This window comes from Mauremys mutica, chromosome 11 (assembly GCF_020497125.1).
Source record: "Mauremys mutica isolate MM-2020 ecotype Southern chromosome 11, ASM2049712v1, whole genome shotgun sequence".
NCBI lineage: Eukaryota > Metazoa > Chordata > Testudines > Geoemydidae > Mauremys > Mauremys mutica.
Genome location: NC_059082.1, coordinates 7,385,889 through 7,410,291, shown reverse-complemented (window position 1 = coordinate 7,410,291; position 24,403 = coordinate 7,385,889). Strand labels below are relative to the sequence as shown.

Sequence of the window (24,403 nt, the reverse complement as noted above, 5' to 3'; positions counted from 1 at the left end):
TGAGCTCATAAACTCAGGCTTAAGACTTCCGCAGCAGACGAAACTGACTCGAGAGTGCGGAAGCTTTTTATTAAAAACCACAATAATGGCCAGGGGAATAGAGGACATTAGTGGCCAAGTAAATTGCTTTTTGGTATTAATGTTTCCTTTTCAAATGTGCCGCCATGTGGAAGTCCCACTTTAATCTAGGTTCAAAAAGTGTGACAACATTTTGATATCTAATCCACTAAATTGGAAAAGTGCTTAGAGGCTTGGCATCATTAAAGGAATTCACAGACGGTGACCCTTAAAAATAGTTTTTGGTTAGTCCTTTTAGACTAGAGGACACATTTCCGGTCAGCTGTTCAAGGACTCCGCCACACGACTCCTGTTAGTAGCAGCAGAAGTCACATGAACATTAAACCTCTGAACATTCACCCCCTCTGAATGGCAGAGCTGGAAGGGATTAAGAAAGGGGACAAATAAGAGGGGACTTGATAAAAATATATAAAATAATGAATGGTCTAGGGATGGTAAACTTCTGTTCTCCCAGTCTCAAAACGCAAGAACAAGGGGGGGAAAAAAAATCAATAAAAAGGTGGCAAATTCAAAACCGATAAAAGGAAATACTTTTTCACAAAACTCAGAATTAGACTGTGGAACTCACTGCCACAGGAAGTTGCTGAGGCCAAGAATCTGACAGGATTCAGAAAGGGGTTGGACATTTACACGGCTATTGAGAATTTCCAGACTCATCCTAATTAACAATAAGAATTTTGGAAGGGATATTAAATTTCATGCTTCAGGGTTTAAGCAAATCATTATTAGAGTCTCTCTGTCAGAGAGTTCCAACACCCTCCTCAGAAACAGGACACCGGACTAGATGGCCCAGGGGCCTGATCCAGTCAGGCACATCCCATGTTCTTAAGAAGTGGGCAAGGAAGGACAGTGTGTTATTATCTGAAGACGGTGGGCGACATTAAACTGATGCCTACATGTCACACGTCTTTCCCCCCTTGGAAAAGGAACTGCTCCAGCTCACCTGTGCCTCATTCACAGCCTTGGTGGGGCCTGATAGAGGAGAGGCATTACCTTATAAAGAGCCAGAGAGGGACAAGAAACAGAGAGAGGAAGCTCAGGAAACTGCAGAGAGTGAGAAAGGCTCCTGCAGGGAAGTCCCTGACACCAGGGGAGTCTGGAAGCTAGAACCAAAAGGCTGAGCTCCAGCCGGGTAATGCCTGGGAGTGATGGCTGAATCAGAGGAGGGTCTTAGGCCCCTTGGGAAGGAGGAGCTGGGCTGGGCCCAGTTTAAAACTGGGGTAAACTACCAGGGGAGAGACACCATTGAGTTCTGTTTGTGATGGACTTTGCTGCCAGCCAGAGCGGAACTGGTGAAAGGGCGGATCGAAGGGACCAGGGAGAGGAACAGCACAAGCCCCAGAAGGAGGACTGTGGGGTTCCCTTCATCAAGAAGGAAAGGTCTGGGCCTAGGAGGGCCACTGAAGATAGGCCACGTGTGAAAAATCGGGACGGGTGGGGGGGTAATAGGCGCCTATAGCAGAAAAAGCCCCAAATATCGAGACTGTCCCTATAAAAATTGGGACATCTGGTCACCCTAACTGGAGGCCATGTGCAAGATGAAATAAGCTAGACCCCAACTCAAGTAATTCTACTTTTAAATATTCACGGCCTACTAAAACGATTTCCAAAGGAATTATAAGGAATGCAACATACTTATTCTCGTTGCTGGCATCGTAGCGTGGACTTGGATCACAGTCATTGTCATTGACATCATAGCTTGCCTGAGGATCCTAAAAACATTTCACTTTGGTTAGTGAGCGCGACTAGTCAGAGCACAGACCAGACCTAAAGCCCACTTAGAGGAACACGGAATTAACACAGCACGTGTAACAGGAAGAGATCACTCAAGCATGCCCCAGCAAGGCATGGCTCCCCTTGGAATTTACATTTAATAAGCAACCGTAGCATTAACTTGGGAAGACGTTGCTGCTTTGGAGGGGAGAAGCAATGTAAATGGAGCCGCACTCGTTGCTGGGATCTGATAGACAGAGACATCTCATCGTTCAGCCATAGTTCAGGCATCACTGGGATGCCAGGCTCAGTTATTGCAGAATGCCCTTTCCTTAAGGTTATAAGCTTTGTCTCACCACTGACAAGAAAGTGGTTCAATATTTTCTGCTTTTCCAATTACGCCCTTCCGGGAGGCTATAGAGTGTTCACTCTAGAAATAAAATGAAATACTTAAATGAAAAGCCTGTGAGCCAGGTAAGATGCTACAGTAGCACTAACAGAGCACTCCAGGGGCTGGGGCTGGGGCGATGACCTATGCAATCACCTGGCACGTCTCATTTAATTCTCAAGTATTTGCTTAAGACGAACAAAGGCTATTGACATCCATTATTAAATCCAGCAGACTCCTCAGGCTGGGAACTGGAGCTTGCAAGCCCGGAGGAGAAACAGCTTAAAAGGGCTCACTGAAATTTACAAGGAACTTCTTTTTCCTTCGTGTGCAATTGCTTGTGAGCCAATGGAACGTGCCTGAGCGTTTGCTGGGTGTGGGCCCTTCTTTATATTAACTTATTTTAAAGTGTTTAGAAAGCACCTGTCCAGGCTCTTTTACAGCTTTTTGAAATAAATTAAATGAAGAATTAATCTATTAAAAATGACGAGCTTTGCACTGTGAGCTGAATCCTGCGGTCCAGCATCTTTCACTCATGGGAGTTTGCCTGGTAGGGAATGAGGGAAAATAGAGCTAGGACCCAGGATCTGACATTAAAATCATTAACTCTTAGGGCACACCTATAACAAAGACATGTCAAACCTATTAAAGCAGTGAAAAGAAGAGGATCCTGGGCACAGAAGACTCAGATTGTCAGAAATTGTCCCTGTTAGCATCTTACAGATCTGTAGGAATGCTCCATCATGTGCTGTTTTATGTATTAGAGCATTGTCAACTGTTGCAGGAGAAACATCAACCCGTGAACTCTTAGCTTGACAGGTAAAGAGTGTTTCAGTTCCTGTTTATAACAGAGAGGCATTCCACTCACACACCTTGTCATCCAAATACTGAGCTAGCGGTGAGTCAGCAGGGACTGGCACGTCAGGGTCTTCACCGTAAAATGGGGATCAGGTGAGAACCAGGAGAATTGTACTAAATGTATTGCCTCCATCCAGGCTAGAGAGGTATGTGAAACAGTCTGTGTTGCCAAGATGGAATGTGATCCAAAGCCCATCAGGTTCCAAGTGAGGATCTGGGCGTTGGGTGTTTGGCAATCAGGATCTTTCAGTTAAAAAGTCAGCCTGACTCAGGTACTAGATTTCCCAGGGCCAGGAAAGAGATTAGCTATGGAAAGTCTTATGTCTTGCTTGATCTCTTTTCAAACTCTGGCTAGGCAAAGCCATTTACATCATCTTTGTCTTTGGCCACAGGATGCCTGATTTTACTCTACAGGAGACTGATGAAGGTTTAAAAATATCCCACCACCATCTCCTAGTCAGTTGGCTAATCCCCAAGGGGAATGATGTTTCAAATCTGAAGTTTTGCTTTTTTTCCAATCTTTGTGTGTATTCTGTTGATGACTGACCTTAAATTATGTTTTCATTTTTAAAGTTCTTCAGAAACAAATTCACTGGGGGAAAAAAGTCTCTGCTTCCATTTTCCTTGAAGAACTATCACATTTTCCATTTGACATGCCAATCTAAGAGGTTACAGAGAAGCGGCAAACAATTATTATTTTTTTACTTACATAGTTTTGCACGAGATCAGGATGACTTGTCTCTATGCCATCATCAAGAATGGTCACCACCACGTTTTTGCCAGTATATCCTCTCTGCCAGGCTGCTGGAATATTCATTTCCGATCTGCAGCGATTGTTTTTATCTCCACAGTGCTGAGGGCAGAAATAGCCAAGGGCAAATTATAAAACTGATCCATCCCAATGTGCCAATGAGTTCAAAGCATCCCCAGTTCAGCTGCAGAATGATACTGTGCAAACGAATCAAATAATCTGAAAATACATTTACATTCCACAGTTTACCAAGCTATTTGTAAGGTTGTTTTAAAATTTACATACTAGATCAAGAAATCCCCAAACAAGTTAATGAGGGGAACTGAAATCTTAATATTCTTTGGTTCTTCCACTTCAGGGATCTTCAACTTTGTATGAATATAAAGTAGCATTTCTATCAAACTTCTTTATTTTACATGACTTGCCCTACCAACCACAAATCAATGAACCAAAATAAAATGATCTTACTGCATACAGGTAGCTTCAGCCCTTAGAATTTTGTACCTGTGATAAAGTGATCACGATGAAAGCTAATTACAATTAACAATAATACTCAGCTCTTCTATAGCGCTTTCCATCAGCAGATCTCAGAGCACTTTACAAAGGAGGTCAGTATCATTATTCCCATGTTACAGATGGGGAAACTGAGGCACGGGGAGGGAAATAACTTGCCGACTGTCACCCAGCAGGTCAGTGGCAGAGCCAGGAAGAGAACCCAGGTCACCTGAGTCCCAGTCCAATGCTCAATCACTATGTCATCTTTAGAGGCAGTATGGCCTTCTTCTGCATCCTGGGATACGTTAATACAGCTACAAAGCACATTCACTGGATGCAAACACAGAAGTCAATGGGCTACACTATCAAGAGTAATGAAACTTTCAATTTTTTTAAAAAGTAACTTCGCTGTAAAATAACCCTACCACAGAAAAGTACCTGGCTAGCAACAAGGCGACTACTGAAGATACTCACCATATACCACATTTTAGACCACATTGGGTCATTGAAGTGAATCAAAGGAGGGTCACCCCGAACATGTCGCTTAACTCGTCGTTTCACTTCCTGTTGCTGTAGCCACTTCACCTACAGAGATTTTAAATGATTGAATATGCAAATAAAGATATAACAAAAACATTGGCCACTCAAACATTGTATATATAGTATAAATGAAAAATCCCAAGCAAACAAAACAACTTTTGAAACTGAAAGGCCTTTAACATTATATTCTTGACTCATTTCTAACCAGCCCGTGGATGGTTTTCTTCACCATGGAAAAATCTAGAGCAAATTTAGATTTTGCATAAGGCTGTGTTCTGTTCCAGAAAGAAAACGAACTAAATCTGAAATGGAAGGAGTCAAATCTACCTCTCATCTTCTTTGTAGGCTGCTTTATCACATTTGTAAGTTTTAAAGTACACTGCTACCTCGCTATAACGCCATCCGATAGAACATAAATTTGGATAGAACGTGGTAAAGCAGTGCTCCGGGGGGGGAGAGGGCGCGGGTCTGCACACTCCGGTGGATCAAAGCAAGTTCAATACAACACGGTAAGATTATTTGGCTCCCAAGGACAGCGTTATATCGAGGAAGAGGTGTACTATGGATGGAATATGTAACGAGATAGTCTAATTAGATGTTCTGGATACAAACAGAGCCAGTTCTGCAAGCTACTACTGATATGGATGAGAGTTTGCAGGACTGGACCCACAATGGGCTAATTCTTGCATTTGACAACAGAATATACACACAATGCCAAAGCACAGCTAACAACAACAACCAACAACAACAGTGCAGACTCCCATGTATACCATCAGAGCCAGGCACGTCCTGGCTTTCCCCACTCCGAGTGCCTGGATTCTTTTGAAGGCAAAGCCTTATGAAGCCAAACGATTTGTCATTCACAAGCAGAACACTTTGCCCAGGCTCTCAGAAAACGGGTTTGTGGTTTCTTTTTTTAACCTGGAGGGGAAATATTAGCAGTATGTCGAGGGTGAGCTTGTGACTTTGCGGGGTTCAGGTCCCTGCCTGGTTTGTTTTCCTCTCGAGAGTAGGTGATTGGGAACAGTCCTGAACTCAGCAGAGGCAGGACTCTGTGCTGGAGACTCTATTGTAACTAGGGAAGGACTGGTGCCGACAGCGGCTTTCTTCTGGGGAAATCAGAGTCTGCCTCTGCCTGGGGGACCTAAGGGGAAGGGTTAAGACTTTGGGAATGGAATGACTTGGTGAGAAGGGGCCCAGAAGGAACTCCTGCCTGCAGTGGAAGCCTGAGAATTTCCCATACAAGGGCTGAACCATCATTTCAATATTAACAAGTGAGAGCCCAGGACAGATGGATTTGTGTTGATTTTTAGTGGGATGCATGTGAGACATTATCCAGCAAGGGGAAGGGCAGTGTGAAGAGATAAGCTGCGCCAGCTCACAGGCATGTGCCCCAAGAGAATGGTAGGACAGCACGCTGCTCCATGGGTCATACAAAAAGGTTTGGTCCCTAAAAACAGTATCATCTATGGGCTGAGTCAGCAAAGAATGTAAGCGTGCACTTAAGCCCTATTGTAGGCAAAACACTTGGTTAGGTGAGTAGGTGAAGGATGACTACTAAATTCTTCATTGAGGATGTACTTAAGAGATTTGCTGAACAGGGGGCTTATTTTTCCTTTCTTGCTGGTGATATTTCATATGTTCTGCAGAACTGGTTATGACACTGGCAGACCAGGTGCCAGCTCATCTCAAAGCCCCAGGCCAATTCACTTGTGCATTAGCATAGATCAAGGTGATTGTATTTGGTGTTTAAACTTCACAAAAACTAATGGGATGTTACTTGCATTGTGTTCACTTTTCTGTATCCCATTATAATGTAGTAGCAATTTATATTGTGTATACCCCTGTAACCAACTAACCCATCAAAGGAGAAAGAAGCCTTGTAGAATGCAAATGAAGAACCCTAACAGAAAAAAGAGCTCATTTCAAAGCAAGTGGTCTTTGTGTTGATGACTGGAGGTGAAAGACGCAAACGGCATTTCTCACTCTCCGTCAAAGGAAAAGCCCACTTGGGTAGAGACACTGTCGGCTTGTTTTCTGTGAGACGAAGCTGTAAGTATGGATTCAAGAAAAGATCCTTCATCTCTGGACTGTTTGGACTCTTACAGGGAAGTGCGCCAGCTGCAAGGCAGAGATCCCCCGAGACAATCACGGTACCCTGAAAAGACTTTTGGGAAATTGGCAGTTTAGTACATCACTGCCACCCTTTGGAATTCCAAACTGTGACTCACCTGCGCATGTATTTTACTTGCTTTAACCTTTCCTTAGCTAATAAACCTTTAGTTAGTAGAACTGGCTACCAGCATTGTCTTTGGTGTAAGATCTAGGGTACCAGTTGATCAGGGGTAAGTGACTGGTCTCTTGGGACTGGAAGCAACTTAAATATGATGCGAGTTTTGGAGTAAGTGACCATTTTATTGCAAAGTCCAGTTTGTCAGGGTGGCAAGATAGGCTGGACATTCTAAGGGGACCGTCTGACTCCATGGTAAGACTGGTATAGTGATCCAGGAGTCCATACTTCTTACTGGCTTGGTGAAATCTAATGATAGAACACACCACCAGCTTGTGGTATCTGCCCTGTTTTCTGGCAGTCTGCCCTGAGGTAGGCACTCACAGTCCTGAGCCACTCCAGACAGTGTGACACTGGCAAAGAAATAAGTCTATATATCAAAAACACCCCTCAAAAAAGTTCAAACACATTTCAAGCCACTTTGGGAGAGATACAGGCCATTCAAGTCAACAGCAAAACTCTCATTGACTTCAGTGGGCCTGGAATTTCATCCTCTGTTCTTTAAAATGGATTTGAGGAAACCTGGCAGCCGGGCCTACAACTGACCAGAATAATTTTCAGTTTCCTTGCCCTCAGGTTTATTTAGGAGTTGCAGGACTGGAACATATGGTCCCAAAGACTTAACACTGTCCAACATCAGACAGTTTTAAACAAAGTTCGGGATTTGGCATACAGAGATTTCAACCTGCTTTGTACCACGGCAAACACACCATTAAGAATCCTTTTCACCTTTTAATAAAGATACAGAAAAAGAAGGAAAAACAGTTCAAGCATTTGAAATGGCAAGTATTAAGTAAGGCTTTCATATGAACAACATCCCTTGTTCCCTTTAACTCAAGAGAGTCATTAGAAGGGGCGGGGGGACTTGTTTGACCATCTTTTAGGTGGTATCATAAATAGTAATATCTGTCCTATTGGGGGAAAACAGAAGTTAGCTGAGATGGGCAGGAGCGGTTGTTAAAGTCTGTTCCCATTTCCTAAAAGACCAAACAAGACAAACACATGAGAGAGGAGTGAAAACAGCAAAGATAGAAAATGCAGCTTCTGACGCTGGTGTGGACCTTCACCTGCCACCTCACTGCTGGAAAAACAGGCTCAGAACACAATCTTATTAACCACTCTTAAGGCCTTGCAAACTTATACCAGCATCGGGCTGTGTAGGGCACTGCTTTTAGTTGTGCTTTTGGTCACAGGCTCACTGCAGTGTTGCAAAATATCCAGTCTTGGCCAGCTAACCCAGAAGGCAAAGGAGGACAGAAATGAGAAGAAATAAAATGGAGGGGGAAAGGACACATGGGGGTGAGGGTAGATGGCAAAGTCTCACTCCCACATGGTGGTTGGGATTTAGTCAGAGACGGTGGAGGTGGTGATGTTGTCCAGACCAGATCTAGGAGGAACCTAGACCTGGTCTGGACATCTTTTAGGATATCTAGTAGTGTTATGGTGGATTCTGGAGTTCCAGGAGATAGTGGAGATGGCAGCCATATTGGTAGAGCTCACTCCTTTCAGTCAGCAATCGTTGCCCTCTTCCATTCATGTCCTCTAATTTTCCTCAAAAAATCTTTTAAGGACCCCAAAAAGGAGTGATGGGTAGACTAGCCCATACCCTCATTATTTTATCCGCCACACTAATTTTGGTTCACTGATTTCCGTCCCACACTTTTCTTGTTTACCAGGCATGATCTGAACACAATACTTGAGTTATACCAGTCAGCCTTTTCCTTTGTACGAATTCAGTCTCCCGTTTGCACTTTTTCCCCTCAGCAATTGTTGGTCTAAGCTATTGTGGCGTTTTATGAACTTTCACTCACTTTTCAGAGTGGAGCTCACAGTTGTGATAACTGGGTCTACAGTCCTAAAACAGCAGGGACATTGATTCTGCTTCTCTTCTTTCATCTGCTAGCATTAAAATCATGTTGGCTTCATCTAAGCACACCATGTGCTCTCAATACTTACTTAGTACTTCTTAAAATGCAGCTTTATCCAACGTCCACATTCAGACCATTCACATTAATAATCAAGCCACTGAATTCCCTCATCAAAATCTCTATCAACAGACCCTTAGTGTTGAGGGGGAGTGCTTTTGTATGCTCCTACGAGCATGTTTTTCCATGTAAACCATGCACACGGGCCCCAAAGCCACACATACATATTCTGAAAAATAAGTCCCACAAGCTTGACTCACTGAGTCTTTGCTGATGAATTAAAAAGGGAGGGATTGTTTGCATGCCGTTATGGATTTAAGCCACATTTTCTCCAGACTCCATGCCCTGATGGAAGTCACCATTCATCTTCCATAAAAACTGCAATAAATAAGTTAAACATGAAGGCAGTCATTGGTTGAGCAGGCTCAGAAGTGCTAGGATATTTTTTCCCTGAGCACTCGGCCATCTACCTAAAGTGAGCAGCTTTCTGCATCCAAGCTCAGGCATTTTTTATCCTTACAGAGAATACTTCTCAGCAGAAGATCTAGATTCACTTTTCAGGTCTAGTACTGTGACATTTGTTGGGGTTTTAGAGGTGGGTGACATTCCGCAAGATCACAAGCAAAGCGATTTTAGAAAGGGCAAGGTTTGTCAAATGCCACTCTTAGCCTGAGTTAACACACAAGGAACTTCTTAGCTACCCTATAAGGTGGCGGTTTTAAATACGTGTCATGCATTCCCTCTTTATTTCTTCTTTTCATCCTTCTCCTGCTCTCGTGCAAACACAGTAGTGTATATTTGCCCCCAAAAAGAATTCCTCTTTCTTTTCTTCATAGAGAAGAATGAAACTTACACCCATTGAAATCAAACAGAATGCTTTGAAATACATGCTTTCTTTCTTGCTTCAAACACAAGTAAACGTACCAGGATTTTGACATGCGTTGGAAGTTAGATGACTACAGCTGACAGAAGTTTTTAGTTCAAAATCTTTTCTGATGAAAAACAGCTTTTAAATTAAAATGGAAATTCGTGTGGGAATCTCCCTCTGATGACTTTTTAAGGTTTTCATTGAAAAACCAAAACCGGTATTTATTATTATTTTACAGCTGAAAACTGAGAAGTTTTAGCTAGTTGGGCAAAAAAATTCACTTAAATCAAACATTTTTGCCTGATCAGCTAAAATTTGTATAACTTTCCTTGCCAAAAAGCAAACTTTTTTGGTACATTTCCAGTTGTCCAGAACAACAATATCTGGCGTTTGGGTTTTATTAGTTTTTAAACAAAATTACAAAATATTTCATAATTTTTTTTTTGACAAAATGAAAACAATTCTCATTTTAACTGAAAATTTTCCACAGGGAAAACAACAACTTCCATACTAGCTCTGTAGAAGACGCTAGACTGTTCATTTACACAGTGTTGCAACATTTACTGTGTGTTTTAAAGTATTTCACTTATAATTATTGGAAGTAAAAAAATCTATATTCAGACTGATGTTTTGTTGGACACGACCAATGCTAAAAGATGATACTGGCAAGTTAAGCCTCCAAATTTTGTGCTGTATTATCTAAAAATGGAGTGTGCTCATCAGAGTGCTCGTTTGGTCACATTATGAATGAGATGTCATAAAACTAATTTCAGCATTCCCAGGAGCCAGGGTTATTAGCCATGTACATTGGGATACAATAGCTTATTTCCTGCTTTTCCGTGTGTCACTGATTTACACTAGTTTGCCAAATGTCAGTACAACGCCGAGAGCCCTTACGCCACTGTCACGGAGCGCATTACTCACCGCCAGACTGGCGCCTCCTTCTGGTTGTTCCGGGGATTAGCTCAAGGCCAACGCCCCCCATCCATGGTCTGCACCCATTCTCTCCTTCTCTGCAGTCCACCTGCAACCCCTCTGGCAGCATCAGGAACCACAGCATCCTCTTCATGGCTCAGCCCTTCAGCCATGTCACTATCCACATTCCCCTCTTCCAGGAGGGTTTAGCTCCTGGTCCTGCCACTACTCCGGGTCCCAGCCCAGGTACCCTGTGGATTACAGCTTTCTGCTGCGACTCTACTATCGGTGCATTTCCCTGGACCACTTCCCAGCAGCCACAGCACCCTTCTCAGTCACAGTAGCCTGTCTGGAGCACCTTCTCTTCCCCCAGGGTTCCTGCCTGCACTGTTCTGTCCACAGTGCTACAGGGTTGCAGCCTACTCCAGACGCAGTTCTCCCTCCTCAAACTCTAGGCAGCTACTGACTCTGCTCTGCCATGAGGCTCTTCTTATATGGTCCTGCTGGGCCCTGATTGGCCACGCCTCACAGCCCCTCTCCTATTGGCTGCTTTTTGCACAGCTTCCCTAGGGCTCTGTTAACCCCTTCTTGGACAGTGTGGGGCAGATGCTGCATCACAGGCATTTATAGGTTAAGTAGGTTGTCATTTATTCTCACTTCTCTTACCTAGACCCTGATAATTTCTCACAAGAAAACCAGCAGCCTCAACTCCACTTCTCAGGAAAGTTAATAGCAGAGCCTGGAGGCAGGAGAGCCTGGAGGCAGGACTCATCACTAAGGGAAGATCTTACTGCTTTTGGTAGAGTTACTACAGTACATTTACTGTACTCAGAGGCATGTGATCTGAGTACAGGGCTGCATGTCAGAAACTACCTGGCTTAATTCTGGTTCCAGCCCCAGCTGTGCGGCAGCTAACTCACTTGACAGTTCATCGCATAGATTCTGCCACTCTCTGATCCCAAAGACGTAAGATCCTTATACCGTTTTTTTAAACTAAAGCTTAGCCACAGGAAACAAGTTATAAATTACTACATTTTTCAGAACCCTAAATGATCTGTCACTACCCCAAGTTTTTAAAAGTCCCACTCCAGTCCTCAGATTTCCTAGCTGGGTCTGTATTCTCTCTCTGTTGTTTCCAGGAGACAGTGGAGCGTTGAGATGCTCCATCTGCAAACAGGCTGTCGTGGGAAATTCTCCATTTGGGAGGAAAATACCCCAGGCTGCCTCCAAAAGCCATTGGTCTGAATTCTGGCAATAAGTGCCTGTTGCCTGTTCTGACTTGTAGCATTCGGATCTGGAGTTTTCCCTCCTCCACCTGCCAGTGCCTTTTCCCTCCTTAGTTTCGGCACTTTCAGTACTGGTTCTTGGTCTCTTGCACCGGAGGATGTAGCTATAATTGCGCCACCAGACCCTTGCGGATAGCCCCGTCACACACAGGACTGTCACAAAACCAACTTTTTAAAAGGGCCTTTGATGTCTAACTGTAAAGTGGATGCCAACATTCCCTCCCCACCACTCCCAGATAAATGGACTGGTGCCTCCCTTTCCCAATGAATATCTAGCAACTCTGATGGATTTTGCACAGCTCTGATTCTTTAGTAGCTCAGTCTTTTGCTGCACCCCTGTATTTCTTCTCACCACTCAATTCTAGGCGAGCTTCCTATATATGCTGTATCTGGTGCCTTCCCCAAGGCTTTAAAAATCTTCCTACAAAAGTTGCTCCAGTTTAACTAAAGGCCTGGTTTTTTAACTGCCTGAGTTAACTGGTTGTTAAATGGACACCCTTCATTCAATTTAAAACCTGGTTTGTATCAATTTAGTTGAGGTTGATTTAATCTAAATTGATATAAACTGGGTTTTAACAAGGAGCAGCATCAGTTTAAACTGATTTAAGAACTGATTTTAGTTAAATTAGTGACAACTGTTGTGCTGAGTCAAGCCCTAACACCATACATCACAAGCAAACCAGGAATCCGCCATAATGCCATTTGCTTCAATGGTAGTTTGTGCCATTTGACTAGATGAGAAGAGACTGAGAATGGCATACTTAAGAGTTGTGGTCTTTTGTTAAATTTACATTGCTTTCATATAGATATCTACTCACTGGAAAAAAGGTTTCCCCCAAATGAGAGCTGAGCTTTAAAAAAAGGACATTAAATAAAGGCTGAATGGAATGTTCACAACAACATTCTGAAGTCCCTATTCTATGTTGCAATCAGGCTCTGCTCAATTCTACCCCAGCTGTCTGTGCAAATTCTGACTCACAACACCAGGGGCAGAACAGAGGGAGGCTAGGACAATAGATCAGCAGACTGGACTTCCTGCAGGGAAACTGTGGTGTAGTGACAGATCACCACCATGGCCAATCCCAAAGGGACACCTGGACTCCTTGCAGATCAAGCCCCACCCAGACTGATCTCGAGGTAGGTTCTTAAGGTGGTCAAAGTGGATGTTCAGCCTATGTCCATCACTGGTGATTATACTGTGCGACCAAAGCTTTTGGTGACCACATGCTCGCTGACCGTTTAGCGGCATTCCTCAGTAAAAGTACTTCTGAATGCTTTGGTCTTCCAGCCTAATAATCCGTTGGTACCAATAAAGCCACCAAACCCAACCCAGAACTGATGGATGGGTTTGGGTACTAATATCCTCATTGCTGATCTTGTCCTGCCACTTAATATGGGGTGGTGACAAAGACAACAAGGGGCAGATGCCACAGACCCAAACCATTCACAGTCATGGAGCTGCTAAAAAAAGAGGAACAGGCTTTTCTACAGTAAAAACAATACATACAATCTGAATATATTTTTAATAAATATTAATTTAGCCACTTAAGGTATTTTTTTTAAAAACAAAATCTGCATGTGGGATGCAAATTCCCAGCACAGCAAAAAAACCAAACATTTGAATGGCTATTCAGTGTTTAACACACAGTTCCAGGACCAGCCAGATGGCCATAACATGTTTTCATCATAAACCGTTGTGTGTGTGTTGAGGGGGGAATAAAGTGTTATTGCTTTTTATATGGTGCATGCCTGCAGGCATCTAGACCTTGGCTGCTGTCGTCCTCTGCTGCTGTATTTCCATTTGAAATACGTCTTATTATTGACATTTCAGTCTCCAAACATTCATTGTGCTTGTCCACAGATGACAGCAAGCACTAATCTGTTGGTGTGTGCAAGAGACAGCCTCCCTCGCCTTAAAAGCAATGCCCTTCCCCGTCCATTTAGTGTCCATGCTGACAGGCCAAGTCCAGCTCTTCCATTCACAAGCCAAGGCCAGGAGTGAGAAGCTCTACATCTGCCAAATCAGAGTTTCCTCCAAATTATCTCCTACAGTAGGGAGCGTGGTGTTGAAGTTTGCTCCTCAAGGATCATGGAAGGAGAGCCAGGCCTTCAAGTGTCCTTAGAGAGTCTACACTATCCCAGATGCGCTGTGTGTAGCACCTGTGCAACTCCCATAAGGCTATAGAAGGCTAAGTGCAAAGTTACTACACTCTCAAGCTTTTGGAATAGTTTTAGAATTAAACTCGATGATACTGTGTCAAACCATACTTTGGCCCAGTCAGAAAGCTGAGTGCTTCAGAACATTTTCCTCAACTAAAAGAAGTCCTTTTAGAAGCAGCAGCCAGCACAGCATGTTTCTTATTCCATCAGCTCAAATTGTTCTGTGCTTTTAATCTGCCAACAGCCTGAGCAGATCAAAGTGGACCTACCATTAATTTATTACGGGTTAATGGTCAGACTGACCACCACAAAGAACTTCACTTGCTGAAAGCAGGTTCTTTAGATTCCAATGGAGGTGGAAGTCCTCATCAAGTGAATATGATCCAGTTATTTAACAGAGTGACTTTGCAGACCAAGATTAATTTGATTTTTACATCTAGTAGCTGTAGCATATACAAATCCCAGATTAAAATTCAACTGCAGACAGACAAATTTGCTTGGAGATGGCCAGTACTAGGAATTAGAACAATGACTTAAATTACAGTTTAAAGTTCCAGTTCCCTAAAATTATACACCTATAATTTTTCTTGAATTAATCTCATCTTTTGAAATCCCGAGACTTCCGAAGATGCATTGTCCTCCTTTTGACTGTCTGTGCAAGAAACAGCACACATGGAATGGGGTATCTCACTCACCACTCAGGGAAGGTTAGCTTGGGTGAGAATTTCCCTAGAGGGAAAAAATGCAGCCAAAATTCCAAAGGGAGATTAGATGAGGAAACAGGAGTAGGGTACAGCAGCAAGAAGAGAACTGCAGTATCGGCCTTCAAGACAGATGTCTGTGTGCTGTGCACTCCCTTTGCCCTTATGTTAAAGTCTGTGCTCACTATGAAAAAGTCCTGATTTACAGAGGGTGGGTGCTCAGTGCTTTGTGTAAAATCAGGTCCCTTTAAAGAGCTGAGCGCTGAAAAATTAAGGGTTCAAAATCACTAGTCACCTTTGAAAATCTTGGCCTGTTTCTCGATCCTGTATCCGGGCACAGAGCCGCCCCACACAGAGCCACCCCAGAGCTCCAGTTCCACCAGGCAGACGTGGTTGCAATGCAGCTCCATTTTGTAATATAGATGGATGCATCCAAGGGTTTGACATGGTGAGAATCCTGTCTACATTAACAAAGGAATGTCAGCAGCTAAATGAAAGGGTTAGTAAGTTCGTTTTCCTTTACAGCTCTGTTGGGCTGGCAGGTAAGTCAGTCACAGACCTCCTCTCTGGGGAGACATGTAAACCAGTGCTTCTCAGGCTGAGTTGGGACCCCAAAGTGGATCCCAGCCCTGGCATCGGCCCTGGGCGGTGGGGCTCAGGTTACCGGCCCCCTGCTTAGGTCTGAAAGCCCTTGGGCTTCAGCTTTGTCCCTCCCCACCTGGGGCAGTGGAACTCAGGCTTTGGCTCCCCCACCCAGGCCAGCGGGGCTCGGGTGGGCTCAGGCTTCGGTCCCCCCTCCTGGGTCATGTAGTAATTTTTGTTGTCAGAAGCAGCGGCAGCTCCAGGCACCAGCGCTCCAAGTGCGTGCCTGGGGCGGCAAGCCGCGGGGGGCACCCTGCCAGTCCCTGCGAGGGCGGCAGTCAGGCAGCCTTCGGCGGCTTGCCTGCGGGAGGTCTGCAGATTCCGCGGTGGGTACGCCGAAGCCGCAGGACCGGATCTCCCGACCTCCCACAGGCGCGCCGCCGAAGGCAGCCTGCCTGCCGTGCTTGGGGCAGCAAAAAAGCTAGAGCCGCCCCTGGTCAGAAGGGGGTCACAGTGCAATGAAGTTTGAGACCCCCGATCTAGACTAAGGAATGAGCTGAAGGGGCAGATAGGGAAAACTGTATGTCATCTACCTGTTTATATTTATTTTGTCTATTTAGGTTGGAAGCTCTTTGGGGCAGGGACTGTCTTTTACTAGGTGTCTATACAGTGCCTAGCACGCTGTGGCCCCAATCCTGACTGGGGCCAGTAGATGTGGGGGGGTTTTTTGTTGTTGTTTTAAAACAGTAGCCTTACAAAATGAAGCATGGCTGTAACCGTGTCAGGACCAGCTATTTCATAACTATCACAGGCACAATTGTAGTAAAGCAGGATTTGAGATGGATTCAATCAAGTTGAAACTCAGTTTGAGCTAAGCATACAATTGTATACATTGAGTCCATGACACCCCTCAGACCCTGTTACTCAAACATGGTTGGGTTGTGTCCACACAGTTTCTCCTCCTCCGACCCCAACCCCCACCATAAAATCATGTCTGTCTACCCACTCCTACTGCACAACCTAAATGAGTTTGTAGCCATGCATTCTAGACAGCTATCCCATAATGCCTCAGCAGGTGATAGAGTGCCCAGAGGACATGGATACAGAGCAGCAGCAGCATGTGGCAGAATGCACTCAGATGCCCTACCAGACACTAGCTGAGAGGAGATAGAAACACTGGCCAACTCTGTTACAGCGCACGTCCACACTACAAAACAGTGCTACAACCTAGTTACCAGAAAGCACCCATCTGCCAGCCTAGGCCAATAGGAAGGGAGACCCAGGCTCAGCTGGCACAGTTACCAGCCATATCTTAACCCTGCTCTGCGTTGGCACAAAGCATGTTTAGGGCCAACCCTGGCCCTCACTTGGTTACAAACCTCATTAAAAGTTGGGTGTGCAGGCAGGTCTAAGTCAGCTAGTGCGCACTGGGCCGAAAGAGTGTTAACAATTGATACAGACCTACTTTGTAAAGTGCTTGAGTACTATTGGCACCACCCACATCCCAGCAATAGGCTTCAGGTGACCATTTTGACAGGAAAGTCCCATCTACAGTGGGAAGCAAACCCATTGCCTAACTGGCTGTCAGCAACAGATGCCCCTGAACTAGTGCTGAACACACGAACTGCTGGTATGGATGGGACAAAGCCTGTGTTCAGTGTTAGTCAATACACTGCAGTAATGGGCCAATTTCCTACTGTAGCAGAGGCCTAGAACAACTCTGACCAACCCTTTAGCTTGGCTGCTTCAGGCCTTGTCTTCACTGTGAAATAAAAAAAAAGGTGATTTAACTCAAGGCAGGTAACTCCGTACAATCCTAGCAATGGCAAGGCCGTTTGTAGTTCTCACATGAGTTAAAGCCTTTATCTTGAGTGACCTAACTTGAGTTAAGAACTCACCTTTTTCTGACATGACAACAAGGCCTCAGGCATACACATGATCTCCATTAACACTTAGCCAATAAGGGTGGGTAAGGCCAGATTCCGACAACGACTCAGAACAGCCCTAAAGAAACGTATTTGGGCTAAGATTTCGGTGAAGAAAGCCATCACCCCAGGTAGTTACTTTGGTGAGGGAAGCCCCACCTTTCCTTCTGGTTGCGTCATTTGTAATAACGATGAGAGGATTTCAAATTCCAACCACCATAAAGGCATTTTTATCCAATAGAGAACGTCTAGCGTCTACACTAGCATCTTCCCTTCAGATCCCCCACCAACGGTAGCAGTGGTGGGAATACAACTGTAGACCAGCTGCTAGTCTATGCCAGCACTCCCACTGCGGCTGACTAAGGAAGGGAGCTGCCATGGTGCTAGCACATAGGGAGGGCAGCATGGTCTAGTGAGGACACTGAGCTGGGAGTCAGGAGAACAGAGCTCTGCTCCCAGCTCTGCTCCTGACCTTCACTCAGTTGTTCCCATTTCCCCTCCTCCTCTTTTTTGTCTTAAGATTATAAGGTCTTTGGGGCAGGGACTGTTTCCTACTATGCCATAGCAAAGTGCCTCATACAATGGAGCCCCAGCCCCAGCAGGGACCTCAAGATGCTGCCATCATGCAAACAAATAATGGTGTTAATAAAACAGCTGAATGGATGACAGCCAACAGATAAAGCATCTGCAGATGACTGAATTCTTTAGTTCTTTAGGACTTCTGTGTTTGTTTCCATCTTTGCTATTCCATTCAAGCTGTGCAAATTTTTCCGTTTGTTTCTGTATGCTTTGCAGTAATACAACTTCATAATATTTACCATTTTATGATTACTAATTATGCACCATTCAAACTGCCAACGCACTTCCAAATGATTTGCAAATGGATGGGAGGGGAAAAAAAACAAAAACAAAAACGCAAATTGATGGCTCTTGAATTCAAGGTAATAACAAATGCCTGTAAACCTACGCCAATTTAACTGACTATTAATCAGTAGAGCTAGGCAAGGCAAATATTAATAGACTAAAAGCTAATTGATTTGGTTTGTACTAAACTAGGCTAATTTAGAAGGGAGGTATTTCAATTGCAGATCTGAATTCATAATATGTTCAGATGCCTGTATACATCCCCCAGGGCTATAAAGTTTAATTAGAACACTTGGAAACAATCAGCCAATTGTATCTTATTTCCAGCAATAGTTGGAATGTTCAGATTGTTTATTTTTCCTTTCTGTTGGCAACACTGTTTGTGACAACGGTCTATGTTCGAATGTTACAATAGTGTGTTGGAGGTTCCGTTTATATATTTAACTGTAAACCCCGTTTAATAGCAGTTTAACTAGTAATAGTGGGTCCGCCATGCAGGTCTTACAAGGAAACAACAACCAACAATGTAATTTGTTATCCTGAGTCAATAGGAAAGTCTTAATAACAACATTATACTTTGTCCATTAATATCTTTCACCTGAGGGTCTCAAAGGGTTTTACATAACTTAATGAAGCCTTTCAATGTGCTAATGAAGTAGGTAAGCTTTGTAGCTATTTTACATAGATATAAACTGAGGCACAGAGAGGTTAAGTGACTTGCCCAAGGCCATAGAGCAGAGCAAATCAGTGGCACAGCTGGGGAAAGAAAAAAAAAAAAAAAAAGACCAAGGGTCCCAATTCTCTCTCATCTGTACAACACAAAACAACATTCCCTCCCACACCTCACCTACAGGGCCTAAGAAACGGAGCATATTGCTTCAGTAGCGTGTCACCTCCAGCAGGCATGCTGGCTTTGCCACAGATACTCAACCTTTACATGAAGGCCCAGTACATCATGGATACCTGTCTTTCTATAAAGATATATTATACCTTGATAACTGCTTCTAATTCTAATACTGAAAGACAGTCCATCTTACCAAGATGGAGCTCAGTGCATGTATACAAATTAATGAAGTAAATAAGATGCATTGAATGTACACATTTAACAGGTATCCCCTCTAAATGCAAGAGTAAAAATAGGTCATTTACACCAATCTGCCCTACCTTAGGCCAGACGTTCAGTCAGTTTATATGGTCATAGCTCCATTGAAGTAAAAGGAGTTGTGCCTGTTTACACAAGATGAGAATCTGTCCCTCTGCTGTGTAAACCAGCATAGCTTCAGTCCCAGAAGGCCTGCTCCAAAACCCATTGAAGTCAGTAGGGAAACTCCCACTGACTTCAGTGCACTGTGGATCAGGACCCGAGTGATAACTCTTGCTTTTCACACTGGGTTTTGCCAGATGTCAGGTTTAAAAAAAAACACCCACAAAACCACATACCATTAAGTAGGATATCAGATAGCTACTGTGAAAAAACGGGATGGGGGTGGGGGGTAATAGGTGCCTATATAAGAAAAAGTCCCCAAAAATGGGACTGTCCCTTTAAAAACAGGACATCTGGTCACCCTACCACTAAGCACCAACTGGGATCTGCCATTGCTCCCTTTAGCTTACTTGAAACAGAACACACTCTGTCTAGGAGTAGTCTTCTCATTCTGTGCTCAGTGCTGGAGTCCAGTGAGGACAGAAGTTTGTGGGAACTTTTGTCAACTACAATACATACAGGAATCTTTGCTGGAGTATTAGATTTTTTTAAGAATGGCATTAGATGTCTATTAAAAGCAACCATGTTTATTTCAGCTTTTAATACAAAATTAAAAAAACAAACATGAATTCTCTTTACATTTATGCACAGACTAATGCAAGGTTTATAAAAGTTGGTAGGAGACAAGAATAGCAACAGGAAGTAAAAAATGTTACATTCCAACTACACCCCATGCACTGCCATAGATTTCATTTGTTCTGAATCTTTATTTTCTTGAACACTGACTTCTGGCAATTCAACTGTGATAAAAATGTCTTAGGCTGATCTAGAACAGAGTAACATATGCTTGTAGCCAAAGATTTCATACATAGCAACCATTAAGACAGCAAATGTTATGACAACTAAATCAACACCCACAGCATACAATGCAATTTCTGTATTGGAAAGTTTCCTTAACCGTTTTAAAAAATTTTTTCCTTAAGGCAGATGTTAATATTTAGTCACTTGTAAGTATTTTCAATCACTGATAAACATACCCTGCATGTCAAATGATTCACCAATTACAGAGCATGTGGTATCAAGGATAACATGCTGGATTTACAATACGTCTGTAATCACGCTCAATTGTATGCTGCAAATAAAGAAACCAGGCTCTTTAAGACAAACCATTCAAAAACAAGCTTCACATCAGAGCATACCAAAGATCTTTATCATCGAGCACCAAATAGTTACAAGGCCACTCGTTGCGCTATGTACACCATCGTACAGTTATATTTAACTAGAATGAGAAATATATGACATAGTGTTTAGGCCTGGTGGCAGAACTCCCCCACATCCTCCGTGGAATCAGGCTTTTACAGAATGCTGCTTTTGTTTGCGGGTATAGTGGAGAGACTGAAGAGATGGTTACAAAGAGGGTGATCATTGAGAGCGTAGAGCATTTGCAATGTATTTAGCATGGGACAAAGACCGAGCACAAGGATAGTTTTGCAAAAATTCATGTTACTTCCACAACTGTCTTACGGCACTAAATACTAATCTGTACAGTGTGTCCTCAAGGCTGCAGGGCATGTGCCATCAAACCCCTTCTGATTCAGAGAACATAGTCACACTGTGTTCCGGCAAGATGTTCACGGATATAAAGGTTCTTGCATAAGCGCCTCTGAAGTTTTCCATAATAAAAAACCCTTACAAGTGCATAATGCAGAGGGTAGCCGTTTGTACGGAAACACACTCAACTGACCTAAGAAATACACAGACGAATGTCACACGCTCCAGCAGGTGGATAGGAAAGGGTGGAGAACAGGGGCACAGACAAGAGATGATCCATCTGGGCACTGATGGACTTGGGGCCATACCATCTAGTTTTAGACCCAAAGAGGGATGCTCCTTACTCCAAGCCAGCCCAACAAACACAAAAGGGAGAGGAGAGGCCGAATTAACAAGAGGTCTCTAAAACAAACAATACACAATCAAGGGCCTGGACTTGGGATGTTTTCTGGGGGGAGGGAAAGAAGCCATAAGGCATCCTTACCTCTCTGCAGCAGCTTGGCCAACAAACCTGAGGGACTCCCTATGACAACGCACAGGCCGTGCTGCTGCTTGTTTCAGTGTTGTCTTGTGCTCGGGGCCTTGTACGCCACCTCCCACCTATGGGGTGAGAGGGGAAGGAGGATGCAGGAGTCCATGGCAGCTTGGCTCCTGAGGGGGCAGCGTTGCCGATGGGGGCCCATACCTTGGGATCCATCCGGAGGAAGTTGTGCCGGCCTCGACTGCTGAGCGTTGAGCGCCTTATCGTCCTGCTGTGGTGAAAGTGGTAATAGTTCTCCAAGTTCCCAATCTGTGTGGGGGGGGGGGGGGGAAAAGCAACACACACAGTGAGTTAGGGAAGGAGAAATCTTCCACCCACGCACAGCTTGAGATGCTCAGCTTTTCTTCCGACCTCCCATACCCAACGATCCCTGGCCGCCAGAGGGGCTGATTTGCGGACTAACCCCACCTAGCCACAAAGAGAACCGTGTCACCCAGCTGAGAATCTGTACTGGTCTATGAAGCAGCTGAGCCCGCTCCCACTGCAGTCTTGGGCTCTTGAGGAAGCCACGCTGTCACTTTGCCATTGGTTTCTGTGGTAGCAGCATCGGGCCTATAATTAAGGATCCCAGAAGCTCAGAAACGGCAGTAACTCTAGCATGTCTTCAAAGAAAAAGAAAAAAACCAAACCAGACTCTCCCCAGAAAAGAATGGCAGAGGACACAACAAAGCAAAGCAAATAGATGAGAGCAATGCACCAAAGCCGTTAATACTGCATCAGCCATCTATGCACCTCGCAAAACAGTTCACACAGTCCTGACGTTACTAGAGAGAGCTACCAGCGGTCAGCATGGAAGCCAGCTGTGTGACGCTATGGAAGGGTCCAGGAGTTCCTGTAAAGAAAGTAAGGGACCACCAGCTGCCATGAGCCTTCAAAGGCAGCTGCTATGCCAAAGGCAGAAAAACTTGTCAAAATTGCCACAAAACCACAGCGCGTATTGTGGTGATGAGGGAAAAAGCTCATTCAGGAGCAGGTTACAGTGACTGCAAATGCTGTGCAATAGCCCACTTCAGGAGACTCCAAAGCAGCAGGCTAAGTGCTAGGGAATGGCAGATTCCCCCACCCCCACCCCAGCCTCCATTCTTGTTTTAAAAAACTTTAAACACCTTCCATGACAAACAAAGACAGGGCTGGGCTCTAAGCCACATGAAATAAGAATGGAGCAGGATGAAAGGAGGACAGAGAGGCATACAACTGCACCTTGTTAAATTAAATTTAGCCTGGACATCTTTAAATTAAATTATCCCCCCTCCCTTTTAAAAATTAAAAGCAGTCATACATATTGGCAGAGCCGCCCGGGAAAGCTGGTTTGGAAAGTGCCTGCACTGGACTAGAGTAGCAGTGTAATGGGGGCAGGGGGAGAAACTAGGTCCTTGCTGGAGGCCTCAGCGTCCTGCCACACCTATCCCAGGAAAGGAGCAGTAGAGGAGTCCTCCAAGCAGCCAATCAGACAGAGTGCAGGAGAAGCAGCCAATCAGGGCCCAGGAGGACCATATAAAAGGAGCTGCAAAGCTAGAGATAGTCAGTTCCTTGCTGGAGCTTGAGGAGTGCAGTGGTGCTCCTGGCTGGCTAAAGGGAACTGCAGTACCCTGGACAGCTCAGTGCTGACAGGGACTGGGGGCTCAAGGAAGAGCTCCTGGCTGGCTGCTGGGTCTGAATTCAAATGAGCCCTGAGATAAGGGTGAAGCTTTGGCAAAGAGTGGGACCATGGGGAAGTAGCCCAGGGATTGAAAGCAGTGTAGTTAAAGACACATGGTGGCACATGGCTGCTATTCCTAGGTTTCCTGGGCTGTGACTGGGAGTAGTGGGAGGGTCTGGGTCCCCCCACAGGCCACTGGGGATGTGGCCTACTCTCAGAAAGCGATAAACTCCCAGAAGGGGAACTGAACTGTTAAGAGGCCGAGTTGGAGAGCTGGGGACAGAACAGAGCAAGAGGGTGAAACCACTGGAGGTATGGCCCAATACCAGTGCCAGGACAGTGTAAAGACTGCAGACACACCTGACCACAAAGGGTGCTTGCAAGAGACCGATGCCAGGCCATTATAGGCAGACTGAACACCGATCCCAGATTCTAATCCCGACTCCGCTTTGCTGGCTATGGGCCAGTTACATATGTGCTTAACATATTAGCATGCAAGTAGTCCCACTCAGATCAAAGTGGGTTAGCCCCATTTAAGTCAGTGGCACTAACTCACATGCATCCAGTTAGATACAGGATTAAGGACTTTACTGCTGCATCACTGACTTTCAGCATGAACCTGTACCACCGACATCTGGCCACTAAGGCCAGGTCTACACTAGAAACTTTTGTCAGTACAGTTAGGGAGAGGATTTAGTTTTTTTGCAATGTTTCTATACCCGCAAAAGCCCTAGTATAGATGTTGTTCAACTGACATAAAGGCGCTTTTGCCAGTATGGCTTATATTGCTCAGGGAGCCAGAATAAGCCATAGGGTATATACCAGGGATTGGCAACCTTTGGCACACAGCTTACCAGGGTAAGCACCCTGGCGGGCTGGGCCGGTTTGTTTACCTGCTACGTCCACAGGTTTGGCCAATCACGGCTCCCACTGGCCACAGTTCACCGCTCCAGGCCAATAGGGGCTGCGGGAAGCGGCGCGGGCCGAGGGATGTGCTGGCCGCCGCAGCCCGCATTGGCCTGGCAGGCTGCGTGCCAAGGGTTGCGGATCCCTGGTATATACACTGCAATTTGATGTCCGTGGCTGGCCTGAACCAGCTGGCTTGGGCTCAGGCTGCAGGGCTGTTTAG

At 44.7% G+C, this 24,403-nt stretch overlaps 1 protein-coding gene across 5 annotated transcripts in view; it reads right to left on the bottom strand.

Moving 5' to 3' along the window:
• The window catches only part of PCSK6 (proprotein convertase subtilisin/kexin type 6), a 267,354-nt gene that overhangs the window by 68,150 nt on the left and 174,801 nt on the right, over positions 1–24,403 (bottom strand). For all 5 annotated transcript variants that reach the window (XM_044980726.1, XM_044980728.1, XM_044980727.1 and 2 more), the window contains 4 exons: positions 21,780–21,884; positions 4,758–4,868; positions 3,747–3,890; positions 1,714–1,790 (listed from right to left, as the gene is read on the bottom strand). In XM_044980726.1, the coding sequence (XP_044836661.1) occupies positions 1,714–1,790; positions 3,747–3,890; positions 4,758–4,868; positions 21,780–21,884 (437 nt within the window). The remainder of the gene's footprint in view (positions 1–1,713; positions 1,791–3,746; positions 3,891–4,757; positions 4,869–21,779; positions 21,885–24,403) is intronic.